Source organism: Myiozetetes cayanensis, unplaced genomic scaffold (assembly GCF_022539395.1).
Source record: "Myiozetetes cayanensis isolate MyiCay16 unplaced genomic scaffold, myiCay2020 scf3, whole genome shotgun sequence".
NCBI classification, from domain to species: Eukaryota; Metazoa; Chordata; class Aves; order Passeriformes; family Tyrannidae; genus Myiozetetes; species Myiozetetes cayanensis.
In genome coordinates this window covers 22,719,237-22,737,423 of record NW_026087521.1, presented here as the reverse complement: position 1 = coordinate 22,737,423, position 18,187 = coordinate 22,719,237, and the positions used below count along the sequence as shown (strand labels likewise).

Genomic DNA, 18,187 nt, shown 5'->3' with positions numbered 1-18,187 from the left:
CAAGATGCTGTAAATGTTCCCATCATCTTGTGTAGGAAAATGCACATCCTGGAGCTCTCTCACACACAGGTACAAAACGCCCTTCATCTTTGCAACAGACTACTTCCTACCTTCAGCTGTCCTAGACCAGAGAGGCCAGAACAGTAATCTTTGTGCTTGGCAACTCAAATGAAATGTAGGTAGATTGTCAGAAAGTCTCACTGCTTAACATTCAGAAAGTTCCCCTCAACAGCAGGATGCTGTAACTTGATCACTAAAGTCAGAGATGGTATGACCAGATCCTGCAATAAGTCAACAGACCATGACAGTGGACAAGAGCAAGGAGACCACATTTGTGTGGCCACTCCAGTTAAAACTTCCATATATGTGACAGAAGTCTTATTAAATATGATACCATACAGCCGTGAGGACATGGGTTTGAGAATCAATTATTTCAGAAGATACAAGAATAATCCTACCATTTTATTGCTTTAAAATCCATTGTTTAAAACATTTGTTGCAGGTACAACTTTAAGAGGTTAAGAGAATCATTAATATATTTACTCAATTTGCATTGCTAAAAAAGGCACAAATTTAAAAGATGCAAGGGCTAAAAGAGAGCTGCCTTTAGTCTAATTTCCTCTCCATTTAATTTTGTAGAGGAAATTTGAACTTTTTAATTTGATAAAACATGACATACTCATTGATGTTAAGAGCCAAAAAAAAAATGAAGACAAAAGCAGTCCAGGAAAACTATTAATGCAGCCAATTTTTTTTTTCTCTTAAGTCCCTACCAAGTCACTTCAAAATTATTTTGATATTATACTGGATAGTAGTCAATAGTGGCGTATACACCAACAAAACTGTATTTCTGTAAAAATTCCAGGACTTACACAACTTGTTTTCCACAACAGCCTAATGTTATGAAATAAAATTTCACATTCATTAGTACAGGGGGGTTTACACTGATGAAAAAACATATAAATTTCACTATGTCCTCCTATACAGGAAAGTCTGAATGATTTAACAAAAACACTTACTGTGTCAGGTGTGCTGTTCTACACTAAAATTGATGGAAACCCATGTTATCTAACAGGCTAGTTAAACATAGAGAACAACTCAGAATCCAGTCTTACTCTGGTATCAGAAGTTATTTATTTGTCTTACAAGGTAATTCTCAATATTGCTTGAAATTTTTAGTGCACAGAATTTGTCTCAGAAAACATCAACAATAACAGTATTTCTAATGCCTCTGTGTTAAACTCAGTGTGGGTTCCTGAAAAATCCTCTGTGATTTTTGCCCCATGGTACTAGCTTGAAGTTTATGTAGAATATACCAAAACTCATGACACAAAGCCCCAAGAGATTACAGCCAATTCTGTGTCAGCCCTTAATTTGTGAATACAGACACCGTCAGTTATACCTTACTTAGTTTCAGGAAAAGTTCAAGCTGGCCCTACTTGAACAGAAATTTACAGAGAAAGCAAGGTCTTCTCACAGCTCTGATATAAGCTACAGAATAAGGCCACTTAAACTTGGTTCATTTTTTTTCCATTAAAAAAAAAAAAAAGGATGAAGGAAGCATTGTCAGTTAAGTTTACAAGCAACACTTTGCATAACCCAAGACACAATCCTCTTAATATTTCACTGGAAGAACAGATTGCCTCAGCTCACATTAGAAGTAACACGGGTGGTAAAGGATCACAACTGTGTACCCCGAAACAACTCTCACTAGAAAGCAGACTGCTTTCCAACAGGCTGTTTGGGATGTGAAATCTAATTCTGATGTTAGAACTGAAAGAGGAAGATATTCCAGTGCGCATATTTACTGTGTGACCAGCCACTATGGCTGAATAGCCATAGAGAGAATCAATGGTTAAGCAGCACTACCAGAATTGCAATAAAAACTGAACAAATTAGTCACAGTACTGCTGTTTAACATGCCAAGTCTCTTCCATAAAGTAAACACTTTCAAGTTAAGTACAAATCGCTCCAAGCCTGTTTTAAATATCACACACACTATTTATATAGTTACTTTTGTTCATCCCCTAAAGATAAAAAAAATAATTTCTATTGTGCTTTTCATGGAATACCTGTGTTACACAATCATGTATTCTTCCTTTGCTGATTATTCAGTTTTCATGGGGGACTAGAAAAATTTTTGGAGTGTGTAGAATCAGAGTAACCAAATAGCTTTAATAAAAAGTGATGCTGCCATTAAAAAGGCAGAGGATAAAAAAACTTCAAGCTCCTTATTAATTTATCACTAAAATCTACAATATTCCATTAAGTTTACATAGTCACAGCAACACTGCACTGTTAAGAAGACAGTACATTTGTCAGGATCGATTTACTGTCCACATATGTAATTTATTAGCCAGTTATCTATAAGATATTATTTACCACAGGCAAAACTAAATACTGTGCTTTTAAGAAACCTGCATAGAAATGATTTGATGTTTCTTTATTTTGGACATATTTACAAAGAGAATTTCTATGTGTGTTAGCAATAAATAATCCCAATATTCAAAATGTCAGTGCTCATGCACACACTGACAAGATGGCTGCATGCTTTAAAAATACTATTTACAGTGCAGTCTCCTTCATAGCCCTCTCTCTAATAATAGCAGAAAGTGCATTTTCTTCCATATTCTTTATCCTCTCCTTTTGTTTTCATTTATTCTTGCTTCTGAGGGATACAGCCTTCCATCTCGACAACTTCTGGCCAGCCTTCATACTTGTTTGTGTCCTTGTTATTCTTTATATGCTATAAATGGAAAATACAAATCTGCTGTTAATTGAAGTCATTTATCCTTTTGCTTTAACTCACAGCTTTAAGACATTTACTTATTTTCAGGTTATGAACAAAGAGGAAACATCACAATTAACCTCTTATCCTTTGTATCAAATATAACGATCTCTCAGTATTTACCACTTAAAGTAACTTGCTCAGACAAGTGTATGCTAAAAACAGTTAAGCCACACTAGGAAAAGATTTTTAAATTTTATTATGGATGTTTATTTAGGAAGAGAGATAACCAAGGAAAGACCAACTGCATTAAAGCATGAACCACCACAAAGCAACAATCTGCAGTCAGGTAAGACACTACTGCCTCCAAGAGTTTGCCACTGCTTCTGCACTGGTTTCCACTCCCTTGCAAAGCTGGTAGATGAAAATATATCTTCCTTCCTCTCCTAGTTCAAAGCTGCTTTTACCAGTAATTAAAGGCAACATTGACACATACTGAATTTTAACAGCTAAAGCATGGGAAAATACTCTATTTCACAAGTTTTGCTGTAAAAGCAATAGTTTTTGACAGAAGAGCAAAGCTAACAGCTGGGAACACCAACACCCTAACTACCACTTATCTGTTGGAAGTTCACCATTGTTAGTGCATCTAAAATACAAGCATTAGGCAGTAAGTTTTGAATTGTTCAGTTTAATTTGATTCATTAAAAAGATAAATGATCTAGTTATTGGCATATTAAGATCTACCCCATGTAAGATTTTTTCTTATGTATGTGTCACCAAAGAATCTTTTTGTTATGTTTAAAAGGAGGAGGCTACTCAAGGAAAAAATTTGAAAATAACACTGTGTGCCACTACTGCAATAGATAGTTCTCTTGAATAAATGCATGGCATTTACAAAACATGCTACTCCTTTATTAATGCAAGCTGTTAAATTCCAGTAAGTTAAAGAATCACAGACCTGTTCAAATGGACTTTTAGTCTTAATTCCTTTTCCACCGCAGAAGACCCAGTTGTCTCTGAAGCCAAGGTTGGTAATTGATGTGCTTCCCAGTTCAGCAATCAGTTTCCGTGCTTCCTCGTTAAGCCTTGAACAAAACAGAAATTCAGTATGTGAATAAAACATATGCCCTTAGAGCTTTCATTGCTCAGTGCACCAGTCAGCTTTAGTCTGATTAAATATAGTTTAAGTCAGTAAATATTGGGCAAGATCTATCTTTCAAAATCAGATAAGACTAGTTCTAATATCACCTGATGCAATTGAGTGCTGCTCTTTCATACTGTAATCTCAAGGAACCAGGATACAAACCTATTAGTACACCAACAAAACCAAGAACCCTCTCCTGTGAGAATTTATACATATATCTCAAGTCATGTTAGCAATTCTCCAAGCAAATAAAACAGTCAACCTTTAAAGTAAATATAGTTTGCAGTCTCAAGCTGAAGTCTAGATAAAGTGAAAGCTATTTTAGATTAGAAGAATGACCTGAATATATGAAAAAAGTTCTTGTCTGCTTGGATCAGTTAACTCAAAATTCAAACTGCTGCCCTAAAGCACAGTTCAGTGCCTGTAGGTCCAAATAGGATAATTTTAGTATGGAAGGGAAAACAATTCTGTAGGATAAGTTATCATTGCAAAATCTCCAAATAGCAGCTCTTCATCTCTTCCTTTAAGTTACCTACAGGGTCTTCAGAAACAAACACTCGTGTATTTCTGCTAAGGGTCTAATTTAATATCTAATTCACTTTTGTTTCTCACAAAAGTATACACCTAACAGCCCTCTAAGTAAATACGTACATACATCTGCTTAGTTTCAATTTGATCTTTGTTGTTCCCAAATCACGTCAGCATTATAAAACTAATGAACTGAAAGTATAGTTTCAAGTCTGTCATCTTGGTAAAATAAATCCTTATCAAAAATGATTACATGAAAAGGAATGTATTTTTTTCAGTATAAACCAGCATTGAAAAGTTTAAAGCAAAATTTCCTATTTAAAATCAATTACATACTTTGTTGCACCATCATCATATGTTGCCATTAACACTATCGTTCCATCCTGGATGGACTTCAGAAATTCAATAAATGGTGCCACATCTGAAAAGAAAGAGAACACAAAACTGTTTAATAACAAGTCACAGTTTTATACTTAAAATATCTGCAATGTCTTTCTGGGAAGATATTACTTTTAAGAATATTTTTACATGTACTTAGCATTTATAAAAAGATGCTGAGTGAGACAAAGCTAAAATGCATCAGGGAACTCTTATTTATAGAAGGAGTTTAATATATATTGTATAAAAACATAACCAGAGAACTACTCTGGAGAACAAGTCTGTTTGATTAACCATAGCATTTCCTTCCACTTCAGCTATTTGTGTAAGTTGCACTCTCCTCACAATTACAAAGGTAGAGGTGAAGCACTCACTTAACTATCCTGTTAAACTTCCACAGTAAATGGAGTCTGGAGAAGGAGAAGGGAAAAAAAGCACATTTATTGTTTTTCTATGACCAATATAACTGTACCTACCTCCTCCCCACATGTCAAAGAACTTAGTATCTAATGGTTCTCCTGTTTTACCTGGAGGGAAAGAGAGAAAGAAATATTTGGTGTCACCGAAAATAACCAAAATTATCTTATAGAAAACATGCCCAACACTCCTGTTACTGACTCTTTCAGAAAAAGTGCTGCAGAAGACCTATATAAATGGTAACTCTTAACTTTTATAAAAATTGTTCCTAAACAGTAGTTTGTGAAAAGGTGCAGGAAAAAGTAAGAGGAAAAAAAGTGAGACGGTCCATAAAGTGTTGAAGGCTGGGTTGGATGGGGCTTTGAGCAACCTGGTCTAGTGCAAAGTATCCCTATCCATGGCAGGGTGGTTGGAACTGGGTGATCTTTAAGACCCCTTCCAGCCCTGACCATTCTATGACTCTTTGCAAATCATTCTTTGCAAATCATTCTTTGATTCTTCACTTCAAGTGGAATATAAAATAAAATATCCACATCCTCTAAAACAAATACAGAGTATTCAGTACATGTATTTGCCTTTTTTAAAGTTGATTTTGCAAAAAGAGACAGTACAGCTATAGACTGCCTTTAGTGCCACATGCAAAGTAAGAAAAATTAAAATTACACTGCATGTTTCGCTATAGACTGGAAATTGACAGTAGATTTAAACATCCAGAATAGATAGAAAAAAAGTGGACAATATAGTATATCTCATTACCTTTATTATTTTATGCTGTCTACAAAGGCAGTATTTGATGGAAGGTAGACTTTTTTAATATATATATTCATTTAAAGATTGGAAGACAAGAGAGAAAGACTGGAGCTATAAAATACAAAGATAGGTATTTTGGTTTTGAACAGATTAAGACAATTTAGGAAAGCAGCATAGGTTTAGGGAAGTATTGTTCAAGTCATGCTTTAGATGACATAAACGTAAGTACAATCCAAAAATAACGTGAATTTATATTACAGTGTATTGATGAAGTACTATCTCAGTGCTACAAGGAATTGCTTCCTACACCTTACGGACAAATTCGTCAGTACTGACATTCAATTCAGCTTTCAAGATAACACACAGTTAAATTTCTTCAGTTTTAACGAAAATTAAGAACCCTGAACAAAATTATATAACGTGATGTATTTAGGGACAAGATCTATAGACAAAATATACAGATTCAAGCTAGGAAATAATAAGCTAGTCTTTCCATATAGTAACAAAATTGTTAAAGAAGTTTCACTGAAAAAAGAGCAAAAGAATAATTTAGGCTACAGTTTTATTAGTGGTGGCAACACACAAGGCCAAAAGAAGTAGGATGCATCTCATGTCTTTTTCCACCCTGCTGTGCATTAGGAATTTATCTGATGCCACTACAGCACTCTACTGTTGCTATCTTTTTAGTAGCTCATTTTTAGAAACAAAAATGCACTGAGTTTTTCTACTTTGTAACAAAAAGGTGTCAGTGCCAAGATCTGACATTATCTCAGTATAAATAAGCTGAATGCTTCCTTTTCTCATACTGCTTGCCTTTCCTCATGCCTTATTTTTTCACCTTAAATTTTGGAAACAATTTGAAAATGAAGACAATTTGCTGACTTAAAATGTCACTTACCATTGACCAAGGCCACATTTATTCCTCTGCCAACATTATTTTTAACTCCACTCATTAAACTGAAATAAAATAAATATTTTTGATTTTAATAGGAAAACTTTCTGATGTGAAATATTTGTTTTTTAAATAGGATCAAACTCTAGAAGTTACATAATTAAAAGACCACATGTTCATGAGTACTAAAATGAAGCAAAATCTCCTTGAACACTGATGCTCTTATGGTACCAGTGAATTGAGAATAACACAATTATCTCCAGTTGTATTGATTTAATTTGATTGCTTGATCATCTCCATTTCAAAGTATGTCTGTATATCAGAAATCATCACAAAAATAGTGTTATTAATTTATTTTAAAAAATACCTTGCAACTAAAGAGCCTGAACCAATTTGAGCAGCTTGGCACACTCACATAGTCAACATTTCAAGGTTTTTTTTTGTTGTAAACACATGATAAACAAAAATGTGTTAATGAGTTTAAAAGCTAACTGAACAGAGGCATTTAAACTCATATTACAGCATCACATCAAGAAATAAGATTTTCATGTCATGTCTGAGCATCCACTCTAAACAAGAAAAACATATGGTAAATAAAGACTGGAACATAAATGCAAGAAGGCAGTGAAGTTCTGAACACACTCCTTTCCTCATACAAAATTTAGTGGACATTTAATTTATAAAAAATAATAAGAACTTCCTTTCATTGTAATCAAAAATTCTCTGTAAATAAACAACAGTCAAAAATATCTAATACTGAGGTGACTAGACACTGAAATTTCACACATCCATAAAGTTACAATGGATTCAGACAACAAAAAATCCTGCAACTATGAATACAAAAATTACTAGTTATTAAAGAATTTAGGGCAACATTCTGTTATCAGGTTACTGTAGCACAATCATGCAACTGGTTGCTTAATAGAGGAAGTAAAACTGCATGGAGAAGTTGCTGGTAAAGAAGTAAATATCACCCCTTCTAAAAATCCCATGAAGTAGCAACTACAATAACATTTTGATGATGAATCCAGTATTTTTTTTTCTGATTCGGATTATGTCCTCCCAATATAGAACAAGGCTACAACTGAACTTCTATACAGCAAAATTCCTGTTTCACATTAAAATATCTACATAATTAAAGATTGAGAAATTACATGCATTCTGAATTGTATCAACACCTTTAGTGCTTTCATAAACCGAGTTACATCCTTACATTTAATGTATAGGGAAAAACCTACTCTGTAAATATCGTTTACAAATTGCAAAAACTTGTCCCTGCTTTTTTGTAGTGGAAGTATGAAGGAGAGTACAAAGTAATCAGAAAAAAAACTTTGCAGGAGCGAATTCACAAAATATCTCTAATAAAACAGCTACTGAAGAGGAAATAAGTTTTTTTCAGAGTTCTGATATACTACTTTATACACTTGAGACAGCTTGTGCACCATCACAAACATAACAGGCTGCAGTGCAACAGCTTCTCACAGGAGGGCAGCCCTTCATCAGTTTTAGAATTCTTCCAGGAATCTACAATCAACAAGCTATGAGAGTTTTTGAAAGAGAAATAAAACCTCTTATGACCAAAGCAGGAAATGATCTAAAATCAATCAAATTTTCTGATGGACATTTAAACAGACATGACAAATCCTCCTCTGAAGCAAACCAGAAAGATTTTTGTCAAGGGAAACTGAACTTTAAAATCCAATAGCTATGCACTGAAGTCTACACTAGTACTAACAGAATAGGGAACTTTTGCCAACAACTACTTTCTTTTCATCACTTTCTTCAGTAAAATATCCAGTAGAAGACTTTTTACTTTTTTTTATACAGGAATAACAATCTCTTCTTAGTAACCAGTAAGCGATACATTAAAAAAAAAAAAAGTCAAAAAACCCAAACAAAATAACCCTACAATCCCAAAATAAAAGTATTACTTACACTCCCACAACTTTTAATTACTGAATCAGCTTAAGTCATCACAGATATTAAGCTTCCTATATTAAGCAATCAAAATGAGATGGTAACAAGTTTTGTAACACCAACAAAAATACCTCGCCAAGAGATGAGATAAACCTGTCCAAGGTCACAAAATAAGTCACTGATAAGAATGGAAAACAAAGCCTAGCAGCCTGTAGTTAGTATGTGCCAAGGTGAGCTCATGCTTTCTTTGCATGTGCTCCCCAAATACACCGTGATGCTCCGCTGCAAACTGACTCCTACTCAAGAGAGCAAGCTTGAGCTAAGTCAGCCTCACAGTGAAATGCCAGAGTTAGTGCTAAAAAGAGTCTTCTCTTTAATATCATTTGAGACTAGTCTTGCAGTTACTTTAGAGAGTAAAGTGATGGAAAATGTTAACCAATATGTTTTACTGTCTTATAGATTAATTATCCTATTTACTCTATTACGTAGGGTTCTTTTGTTCGCAGTGTTGACATTTGCTTATTCATTAGCACCAACTGCTGTATATGTTTCTCTGTGCTAACACAATGTGGGCTGATAAACAGCTAAACTGAAGTAGTTTAAATGCAAATGGAAGGCAAAGGCTTTAAGTGTGACTGATATTAAAAAAATCTGACAACAGTAACATCACGTCTTTTCTGACGTGTCACCTGCAATATCGAGTAGATAGATTATGTTAGTAGAAAGCTGCACACTCTGGGTGACAATGAGGAGGAATAACTGAAGAGCAAAAAACAGTCTAAAAATAAATATTATTCTCATTATAGGCATTACTGAAAGGTATATAGTTAAATGCTCTAGATGCAGTATTATTGATAATACTATCAAAAATATCATTATGAAAAATAGAGGACTTAAAACCAAACTGTGCCTCAAGCAGTTCTTTTCCTCATTCCACAATTATTTTAAGTTTATTAACTTTAGTTACTATCAGCACAGTTACATACCAGTTGTTAAAATACTGTTTTCCCTTTTCAAATCAACCTTTAAAGAGAAGTGGAAAATGTGTTCTGACATTGGCACTAAGGAAACACAGTTTAAAAGATGACTTGAAAAAGACAATACAATAATTCACTGAATTACTGTTAGAGGCATAAGGACAAGTTACTCAGAAGCAATGTGCATCTGATTTGACAAAGTTTAACTGACCCTTCAGTCTGTAAACCTGAAACAAAGTGCAAACTGTCTTGCATGTATTAAAATAACATACATTTCTGCATTTACTGCAGAGCTTTAAGTATGCTTCAGAGATAAAGTTATAATGTAATGTAATTTCTTTATATGTTCAGACTGTTGGCAAAACAATCTAATTTAAGCTATTGATTTTATGTGCAAAGTGATCTAAGACAGTATTGGAAAGAGATACTTTGAGACAACAGATAAAAATACTTACACATTATCCTCTACACAAATTTTAGGTCCAACTACATTTGCTGCTCCACTTGACATTTTGAATGCAAAATGCTTTTCAGGACAAGCTTTGGAGATCCCACATTTGTATCTTGGAGGTTTTGTAGCTTTCAAAGGGAAATAAAGCAAGATTTTAGAGACAACACCATAGGTAGGCTAACAGAAAAATAACGTCAGTTACTTTTCTGAAGGAATTCAAGTAAAAGAGCAAAGGCAAAAGGTATCACATCTGTAGTTGCACAGCAGTTTAAAATAATCTAGGTTTCTGAAGTACCTCATTATTCTAACTTCTTGTCACCCTGCTGCTTGCTCTGGCACTGTCATCAAAAGCCACAAGCCAAAACTACAAAATAGACTTTACCAGAAATTAGGAAAAATCATGAAAAGAGGAAAATTAGTTTCTGATTGCATTTAAAGTCTAATTAAGACTTCCTTAACTATGAAAATTCAACAGTCTTTCTGTTACTAGTAAAAGCAAGTCACAGCAGTAACACATGCATATGAATACTCACAGCGTGCAGCTGCATCCAATGCTGATCTAGCTAAAATGAAAAAGAAAAATTTTACAAAATGTTATTAATAAAGTCCTCTGCTATAAGATATCCCATAAATGTAAAATCTTTCTGTACCCCTATAAAAACAGGTTGGTTGAAATGAAGTATCAAATACACCTGAATACTATGCTCCAATAAAAAACAACTTTTAACAGTAGAAGAATGATAGTGATCAGGAAACCCATTCAGAGCACTGCTTAATTTCTTACTCTCTGATTAAAACAAAGATCCATGGAGACACAAAACCTCCAAGGATTTATGGAGGTGTGGGCACTAAAGTGAAATGAATTCCCATTTTACAGCTTCTCAAGGATGAGGTTCCTTCCACCTCACACTGGAAGCCTGCAGCTGAGGTGTATTTCAACCCAGCCATGTGTGACTCCCTTCTTGGATAGGTAGAGACACAAGTAACCTCATCAGGCACATACTTAATGAGACCTCTGTCTCTTCAATGGTTATTAGATATCTCTGCTGACTAGTTCAGATGTTGGTTCCCACTGCAGTAATCCAGAGTTAATGAATGTGAACTCTACCCATGCACCTAAAATTCTTTGGTGTTCTTTTGGTAATAGAAAGCACCTTTAAAGATAATGTTGGCTCAAAACAGACTCTGAATTTTATGACACCGCAACTGCTAATCCTTCTTTGTGTAGAACCTGGGCACATCTGAAATGTGTTGATTACTGCACATTCAACTTAACATGGTAGTGCAAGCAAAAAAGCCCACCCAAAACAAATTCTGAATTTCTTTAGCAGTAGTAAGGCAAAGCACAGATTTCCAGAAACATCATTCAGGTCACCTAGTTTGCAACTCTACACTAAGAATGCAAGTACCAGTAAACAAAAAAAGCTGGTAAAATTATGTATACTTGGCAAGCAAAAGCATTAAACTGATGCACTTAATGTAACAGAGTATGTTAAGTATTTCAAATAGAAAATAATTTAATACACATATTATATATATAAAATAACAATTATACACATTAAAAATAAACAGAATTCTTAAGTGTAAGAGCCTAAGTCAAGCTTAAAGCAAAATGAATATGATATTCTTCATTATGGCTCAAGTAAATATTAATAGATGTACAGAGAAAACAAAGTCACCACTTACCAAATATGTGTCCTAAGTTAGCATCCATTTTTATTTCAAACACTTGAGATATGACATAAAACGTCAATAAAAATATTGCTATGACAACGACCAACTTTGCAGCACCTGTTAGGAAACAGAGAAAAGTTTCAAAAAATTACATGCATATGGTAACATTAGTTCACCAAAACTGACAACATGAGAATTGTGTATCAGATTACATTATGGGGAACTCAGAAACAGTATGATCATTTGGGGACTCACTAAATAGAATTAATCTACAAAAAATGGGCATTATAATGTAGAACGTAACTGCACCAGTCCACCAGGTTACTATACCAAATACAAACTCTGCTCTTAGCTTTCTCCTGCTTCATGCTTGCCTGACACCAAAGTCCACCAACTCAGCTCAGAAGCCAGGAGAAACCAAAGACTTTTCCACGAAAATTCAATTTGACAAGATGAACTAAGCTGATCTACCTGACTGTTGTCCAAACGTGAAATTCTCACCTCTCTCATCCCACTTCCTTGTTCTTAGCCACAAGTACCTGGTTCCTCCCTGTTCACAAATACTGTGCTTCCCACCCACCCCCTCTATTTTAATGTATGGTCAAGACTGAGACTGATTAGGGATCTGTTAATATATTGTAGCTTGGCTGCTACGGTCAGTCAGCTCTGAGTATTATATTAAAAAAACAAAACCACCACAAAAACAGCAGCCAACCAGAAAAAAGCATCCTTACCTACTTTTCAACAAACTTAAATTAATTACCTTCAAAAGCAAGTCTGATGGCTCAAAAGAGCTATTTTAAAAAGTAAGAAAAAGCAGTACCTCTCTCCTCCCCCTATTACTATATTGAAGCCCTGGGTATCTCCCAAGTTTTAAAGCCAAACTTTCTCCAGCACTGAGCAGCCAGTCTGTCTCCTGGGAGAAGAGCTGGAAGCACACAACCACAACAACTTGCATCTGAAATGGAAACCTGAATGTATGGGGCACTGCCATGAACCTCGCCATTTTTAGCATAATTGGAAATACATTTTTACATCCATTTATCTTATTGTAAAATACTGCCTGAGAGTAGAAGTTAGGTGAGAAGGCATTTGATCAACATCTTGCCTTCCAATCTCTCTGCAGGATGTCATACTGGTTGGAAGAAGCAACCTTAACACATGCTTCTGTTTCTCAGACTGCCAGCCAAATAAATCCTTCAGAAAAAAAACGAACTTATGTATTCCTGCACATCTGAGACTGCTGATGTGATGGGCTGTTCAGAAAACCTTAAAATAGACAGATTACTCAGCCTTCAGAAGCATGAGAGAGGCTAATCAATCCTTCCAAAAGGCTAAAAAAAGATAAGTAGATAAAAACAGAAAAGAAAGACGAAGAGATACAAGAGGTTTTTGCCTGTAGTTGGTCTTTTTGTGTGTGTGAGCACATATATACTACGTTGTAAGAAAACACAGATGCAAACTTAATTTAAAAATATTTTTGCTGGAACTCCAAAGCTCACTGCACTTGAAGGGAAGAGAACCACACAAGCACTGGAGAAAACAGATGATTTCAACATAACATTAAAAAACGGGGAAAAAGGTTTCCAAAGCAACACTGCCTAAAAAGAACAAGATGGTACTAGATTTTGGAATGTGTCATCTAGCAAGTGGCACTTGGAGAGTATGTTGTTTCAGTATAGAGTATGTGAGATGAACGAGAACTCAGTCTGACGACTAACCATCGCCCCCACTCTATATCCCGAGCCTTTCAACTGAACTGCAAGCACTCCCTCCTTTCTCCAAGAAGGTTCTTTTAGCATTTGAACCAAAACTACCCTGTTTGCTACAGATTAAACATTCTATATGAACTGCCATATCTTCTTTGCCTGTGGTTTTTAGCAAAAAAGTAGTTAGATGGAAGGAAAATATATTAAAAAAAAAAAAGTTTGGAAAGTAATTTTCCGGCTGAATTAGCCATCTAAAAATTGCAGCATTTTCCAGTTATCAGCTTTACTTTAGCAGGTTGCTCCCAGTCCTACATATTGTAGGTAATAAAATAAATTCAGGAGTAGTGACAAAAAACAGAACAAATTTAAAACATTAAGGTGGTCTTGGAAAAGATAGCGTCTATTTCTCCTGGAAGAGGTAAGAGTTGCTCCTTCTGCAAAATAACACTACAACCACTGATAAGAGTACAAAACAGTAGAAACTCAAAACTATTTCATTGCAACACAGGCTATTCCACTGCAACAAAATGTCTAAAATAATGTTTTCTTGTAACATTATATTGGTAAAGATCTTATTTTCATAACCATTATACCTTCTGTCAAATAAAATTAGTTTCTCAAACCCTGTACTATAGTAACTCACCTTTATGAAAAGGTTTTTATAACTTACAAAGTCCCAGTAACCATTCAGGAAGTTTTAGACACCTATAACAGCACACAGCACTTCTGGCTGGGGTGTGAGGTAGAGAAGAAATGGTTTTAAAACAACCATTGGCCATTTCTTTATTCCTTCATCATCTTACAGAAATAGCAGCCTAAATACATCAAGTCATGGCACCTTGACTAGTCACTGCAATTCAGCTGCTCTTTGCACTTTAACCAGTTGTTTGCTCTTTGACCATCACAAATTACAAAATTAGTTTCATTAAACAATAAAATAGATCAGCAATGCCTGCTATGCCAGCTAAGTGAAGTGAACCTTGACAAAGATTGATGAGGATACCAAACCAAGTGAGGAAGTGGGCACTTCAAGAGGGAGAGATACTTTGAGGGAGGACCTGGATAGGCTGGAAGAGTGGACTAACAAGAACCAACAAGGACAAGCGCAAGGTCTTCCACCTCAGAAAACATAATCTAGGACTGAAGAAGAGGTTGGGATCTACCCAGCTGGAGAACAGTTCTGTGAAAAGGGAGCTGGGAATCCTGGTGGACAACAAGCTCAATATGAGCAGTGTGCTGCTGCTGCGGCAAAGAAGCCAACAGGATGCAGGGTTGGGTTAACAAGGGCATCACCAGCAAAGAGAGATAAAGAAGTCATTATCCCACTCTGCTCAGCACTTGTCAGACCACGCCTGTAATACTGTCTTCAGTTTTGGTCCTCATTATTAAAAAAAAAAAAAAGAAAGACATGGACAATCTGGAGAGAGTCCAACACAGAGATGATCAAAGGACTGGGAAGCCTGCCAGATGAGGCAAGTCTGAGACTGCTGGGTTTATTCAGCCTTGAGAAAAGAAGACTTAGGGGAGACCTTAGTATCATGTTTGAGTATTTCAAGGGTTGCTATAAAGAAGACGGAGACTCCCTTTTCACCAGGAGTCACATGGAAAACAAGTTACTCTGGGGGAGATTCCAATTGGACACAGAAGAAAAATTTTTCACAATGCAAACAAATGGCCATTGGAATAATCTCCCCATGGAAGTGGTGGATTCCCCAGTGTTAGACATTTTTAAGATTTGGTTGGAAAGGGTGTTGGGTCATTGTAGAAAGTTGGGTGCAGGTCAAATTAGAGGAAGTTATAATGGCCAGTCTTCGTGAGCGAAGATCCGGGGAAGGTCTTTACACCTTCCAGCCTGCGCATTGGCTTTTTTTAGGTGATATTCACTATCAAACAGATACATATATACAGTTTCCATACAATGGTATGGAGCAGCAGCTGCATTTTACCCTACAGTTTCCATACAATGGTATACATATGGTATGTATACTATAGGTTAAAATGCAGCTGCTGCTCCCTGGATGGAATGCCATAAGCATGCTCAACAACCTATCCCACAATGATTCCCCTGCCACACACAATCTACAACCTTAAGCCCTTGCTAAGGGGAATGAAATGGCAGGTGGAGCAGAGTGGAAACACCACGGCCAGGCTGTTGAAATCCCTGCAGGGAGCGAACCTCAGTGGCACTTTGCAGCTGATAAACTGCATAGCACCTGTCAACCAAGGGAGACAGAAGATGTCCTGCTGCTGAGCCAACAACTGTGGTGAAATCTCTCTCCTCAGATCAACTTTGTTCATTAAAGCTTAACAGTAATATTAACACACACATCCATCCTAAAGTTGCCCACCTCCAAGATATGACCACCCCCCAATGGTGTTCTATATTTTTTATGATCATCCCCTACTGGTGCTCTGTATTTTATTGACTGTCTCTTTAGAGCAAAGCGAGAGAATTTTACACTAATCAGTAACAAAAGCGTGTATGACTTAAGTCACTCAAGCTCCACCTAAACAAAAATGAAGTTCAGTTAAGGGTGCCCATAACAGGACACTGACAGACTGGGCAGGCACAATGATCTTGGATTTCCTGGGGTGCTGACAGACTAATCAAACACTGAGTGTTTGAGAAAATCCCCCCTTTTCATAGGACAATCATCTTGTCTAGACTGGGCTTTTGCCAAGAAAGGTCAGACCAGATGATTCTTGAGGTCTCTACCAACAAGGCATTCTATGATTCTATGACTTTAACACCTTATTGTCATAACTTGTTCATATTGTCCACAGCAGTTGTTACACAAGTGACCAAAGTCTGATTTTACCGAGTGTGCTTATGTGCTTACCTGCTATTCTCATGTTTAGTCTTCAGCCAGCTAATGACACTATTGCATTAAAAATAGCCACCTACAGGAAAAAAAAATAACACCACATCATTGTAATTACAGACAAATAAGCACTTTTGTGATGAGTTAACAGGGAAAAGCCCACAGATTTTCTAGTCAATAAAATTAATGATAATTGTTCTGAATCCCTATTTCTTAATGCTCACAGTAAAGGGAAGATTTAAGATGGATTTCTGATGTCTTGCTTTCACTTGTTACTCCAAGAAACAAGTGTTATGAAAAAACATTAATGTCATCAAACCCTCTACAAATTCTGTTTAACTTTCAGTCCTTCAATTTGTGACATAAGTATTTACCAGTGCTCTATCTAAGCAGTATTTAATTTCCAAAAGCTATGAAATAAAAGTCAACAATTCCATTTGTGCTGCTTCAAAGTCCTACCAACTTCTGGATGCAAGTTGTTATTTGGCAACAACATAGCAAACTATGCTTTAGAGAGAAAAGATTTAAGCATTTTGGCCTTCAGGATATTGCATAAACTGTACTCAGTAGAACCAAAAGAAAGTAATTTCAGTACTTTAATCTATGCTTTACAGAAATGTAACAACACATCTGTCACTCAAAGCTACATCCAGAAGACTAACATGATGGTCAATGATGACAGAAGCACCAAACTTGAACTATTTTAGAATAAACAGAAAATCACTGTCTATGAGCAAACACCATGTAAGTATCCAAAAGCTTTTTCTTGAGAAGAGTTTGCCACCACACAGAGTCAAAATGGGCCCCAAACTCCACAAGCTCTGCTCAAAGACTATGACCTCCTCCTCAAGTGATGGTGTGCCCCTGGGCTGTACCAAATCTGCACTCTGGTCATGCTTAGCCTTGGTGGGACCATGCTGCACTGAGCCTGGACATCTGGCTCAAGTTTCCCCATCTACACTACGACACATTTGAACACATGTAATCAGTTATCACTCTAATCCAAGTAGCTGACCCAGACCCCCCACCACAAAAGCTACAGCATCCCTAATGGTCTGCAGTCCTATGCCATGATTTTGAAAAACATCAAAAACATTAAAATTGTTGGAAAAAATACTATTATTAGAAATGCAAAAACTCCCACATAGTTTTCCTGGTTTATGTTAGGAAGAAAAAAAAAAATCAGTATTATGCAGACAAAATTTTGCCTTCACTTAGTTCAGTAAATTCAAGTTCAGTGATTTGTGTCCTCTTTGACAAACTCATTGTGCTCTATTGCTTCAAGTTTCCAAAAAAGTGGCCAGCAGAGAAATAAAGGGATAAAACCAGATGCAAATATAGAAATGTTTATTTCTACTATGTAGGAATTCAAAAATATGTATCAACAAAGTTTGAAAAGCAAACATGTTTTTGAGTGCTAATGTTGTACTATAAGGGAAATCTCATAGCATATTATGGACATCATGTATCCATTATATTTACAGCCACATATTACATCCACATATAACACCTTCTTTCAGTGAAAGGTTAGTATTAATCTGTCTTGTAAAAAGGCAAAGAATCTGTCAGGGCATATAAACTCATTTTATTTCAAAGTCTGTGAACAGAACTATTCTAGACTCCTTCCTCTCCCAACCCCTAGAAATGTATCAGTGTTAAAATAAACACTGTCTGTAGTTTGAACAACTACAAGCTTGTTTTAAGGCTGCACTCAAAAAACCCTAAAGTTCCCTATTTTGTTTTACTCTAAACAAATACACATCATTAATTCAAAGCATGAAAGCAAAAATGCGAACA

At 35.8% G+C, this 18,187-nt stretch overlaps 1 protein-coding gene across 1 annotated transcript in view; it reads right to left on the bottom strand.

Annotated features, from left to right (window-relative positions):
* Positions 1-1,111: 1,111 nt before the first annotated feature.
* Positions 1,112-18,187, bottom strand: part of FAM3C (FAM3 metabolism regulating signaling molecule C) — a 29,002-nt gene continuing 11,926 nt past the window's right edge. Inside the window, exons 2-10 of the mRNA XM_050324913.1 lie at positions 16,409-16,469; positions 11,872-11,976; positions 10,719-10,748; positions 10,190-10,313; positions 6,847-6,905; positions 5,258-5,308; positions 4,740-4,824; positions 3,690-3,816; positions 1,112-2,746 (exon numbers count right to left, since the gene is read on the bottom strand). Of these exons, the coding sequence (XP_050180870.1) occupies positions 2,657-2,746; positions 3,690-3,816; positions 4,740-4,824; positions 5,258-5,308; positions 6,847-6,905; positions 10,190-10,313; positions 10,719-10,748; positions 11,872-11,976; positions 16,409-16,421 (684 nt within the window). The 5' untranslated portion in view covers positions 16,422-16,469 and the 3' untranslated portion in view covers positions 1,112-2,656. The remainder of the gene's footprint in view (positions 2,747-3,689; positions 3,817-4,739; positions 4,825-5,257; positions 5,309-6,846; positions 6,906-10,189; positions 10,314-10,718; positions 10,749-11,871; positions 11,977-16,408; positions 16,470-18,187) is intronic.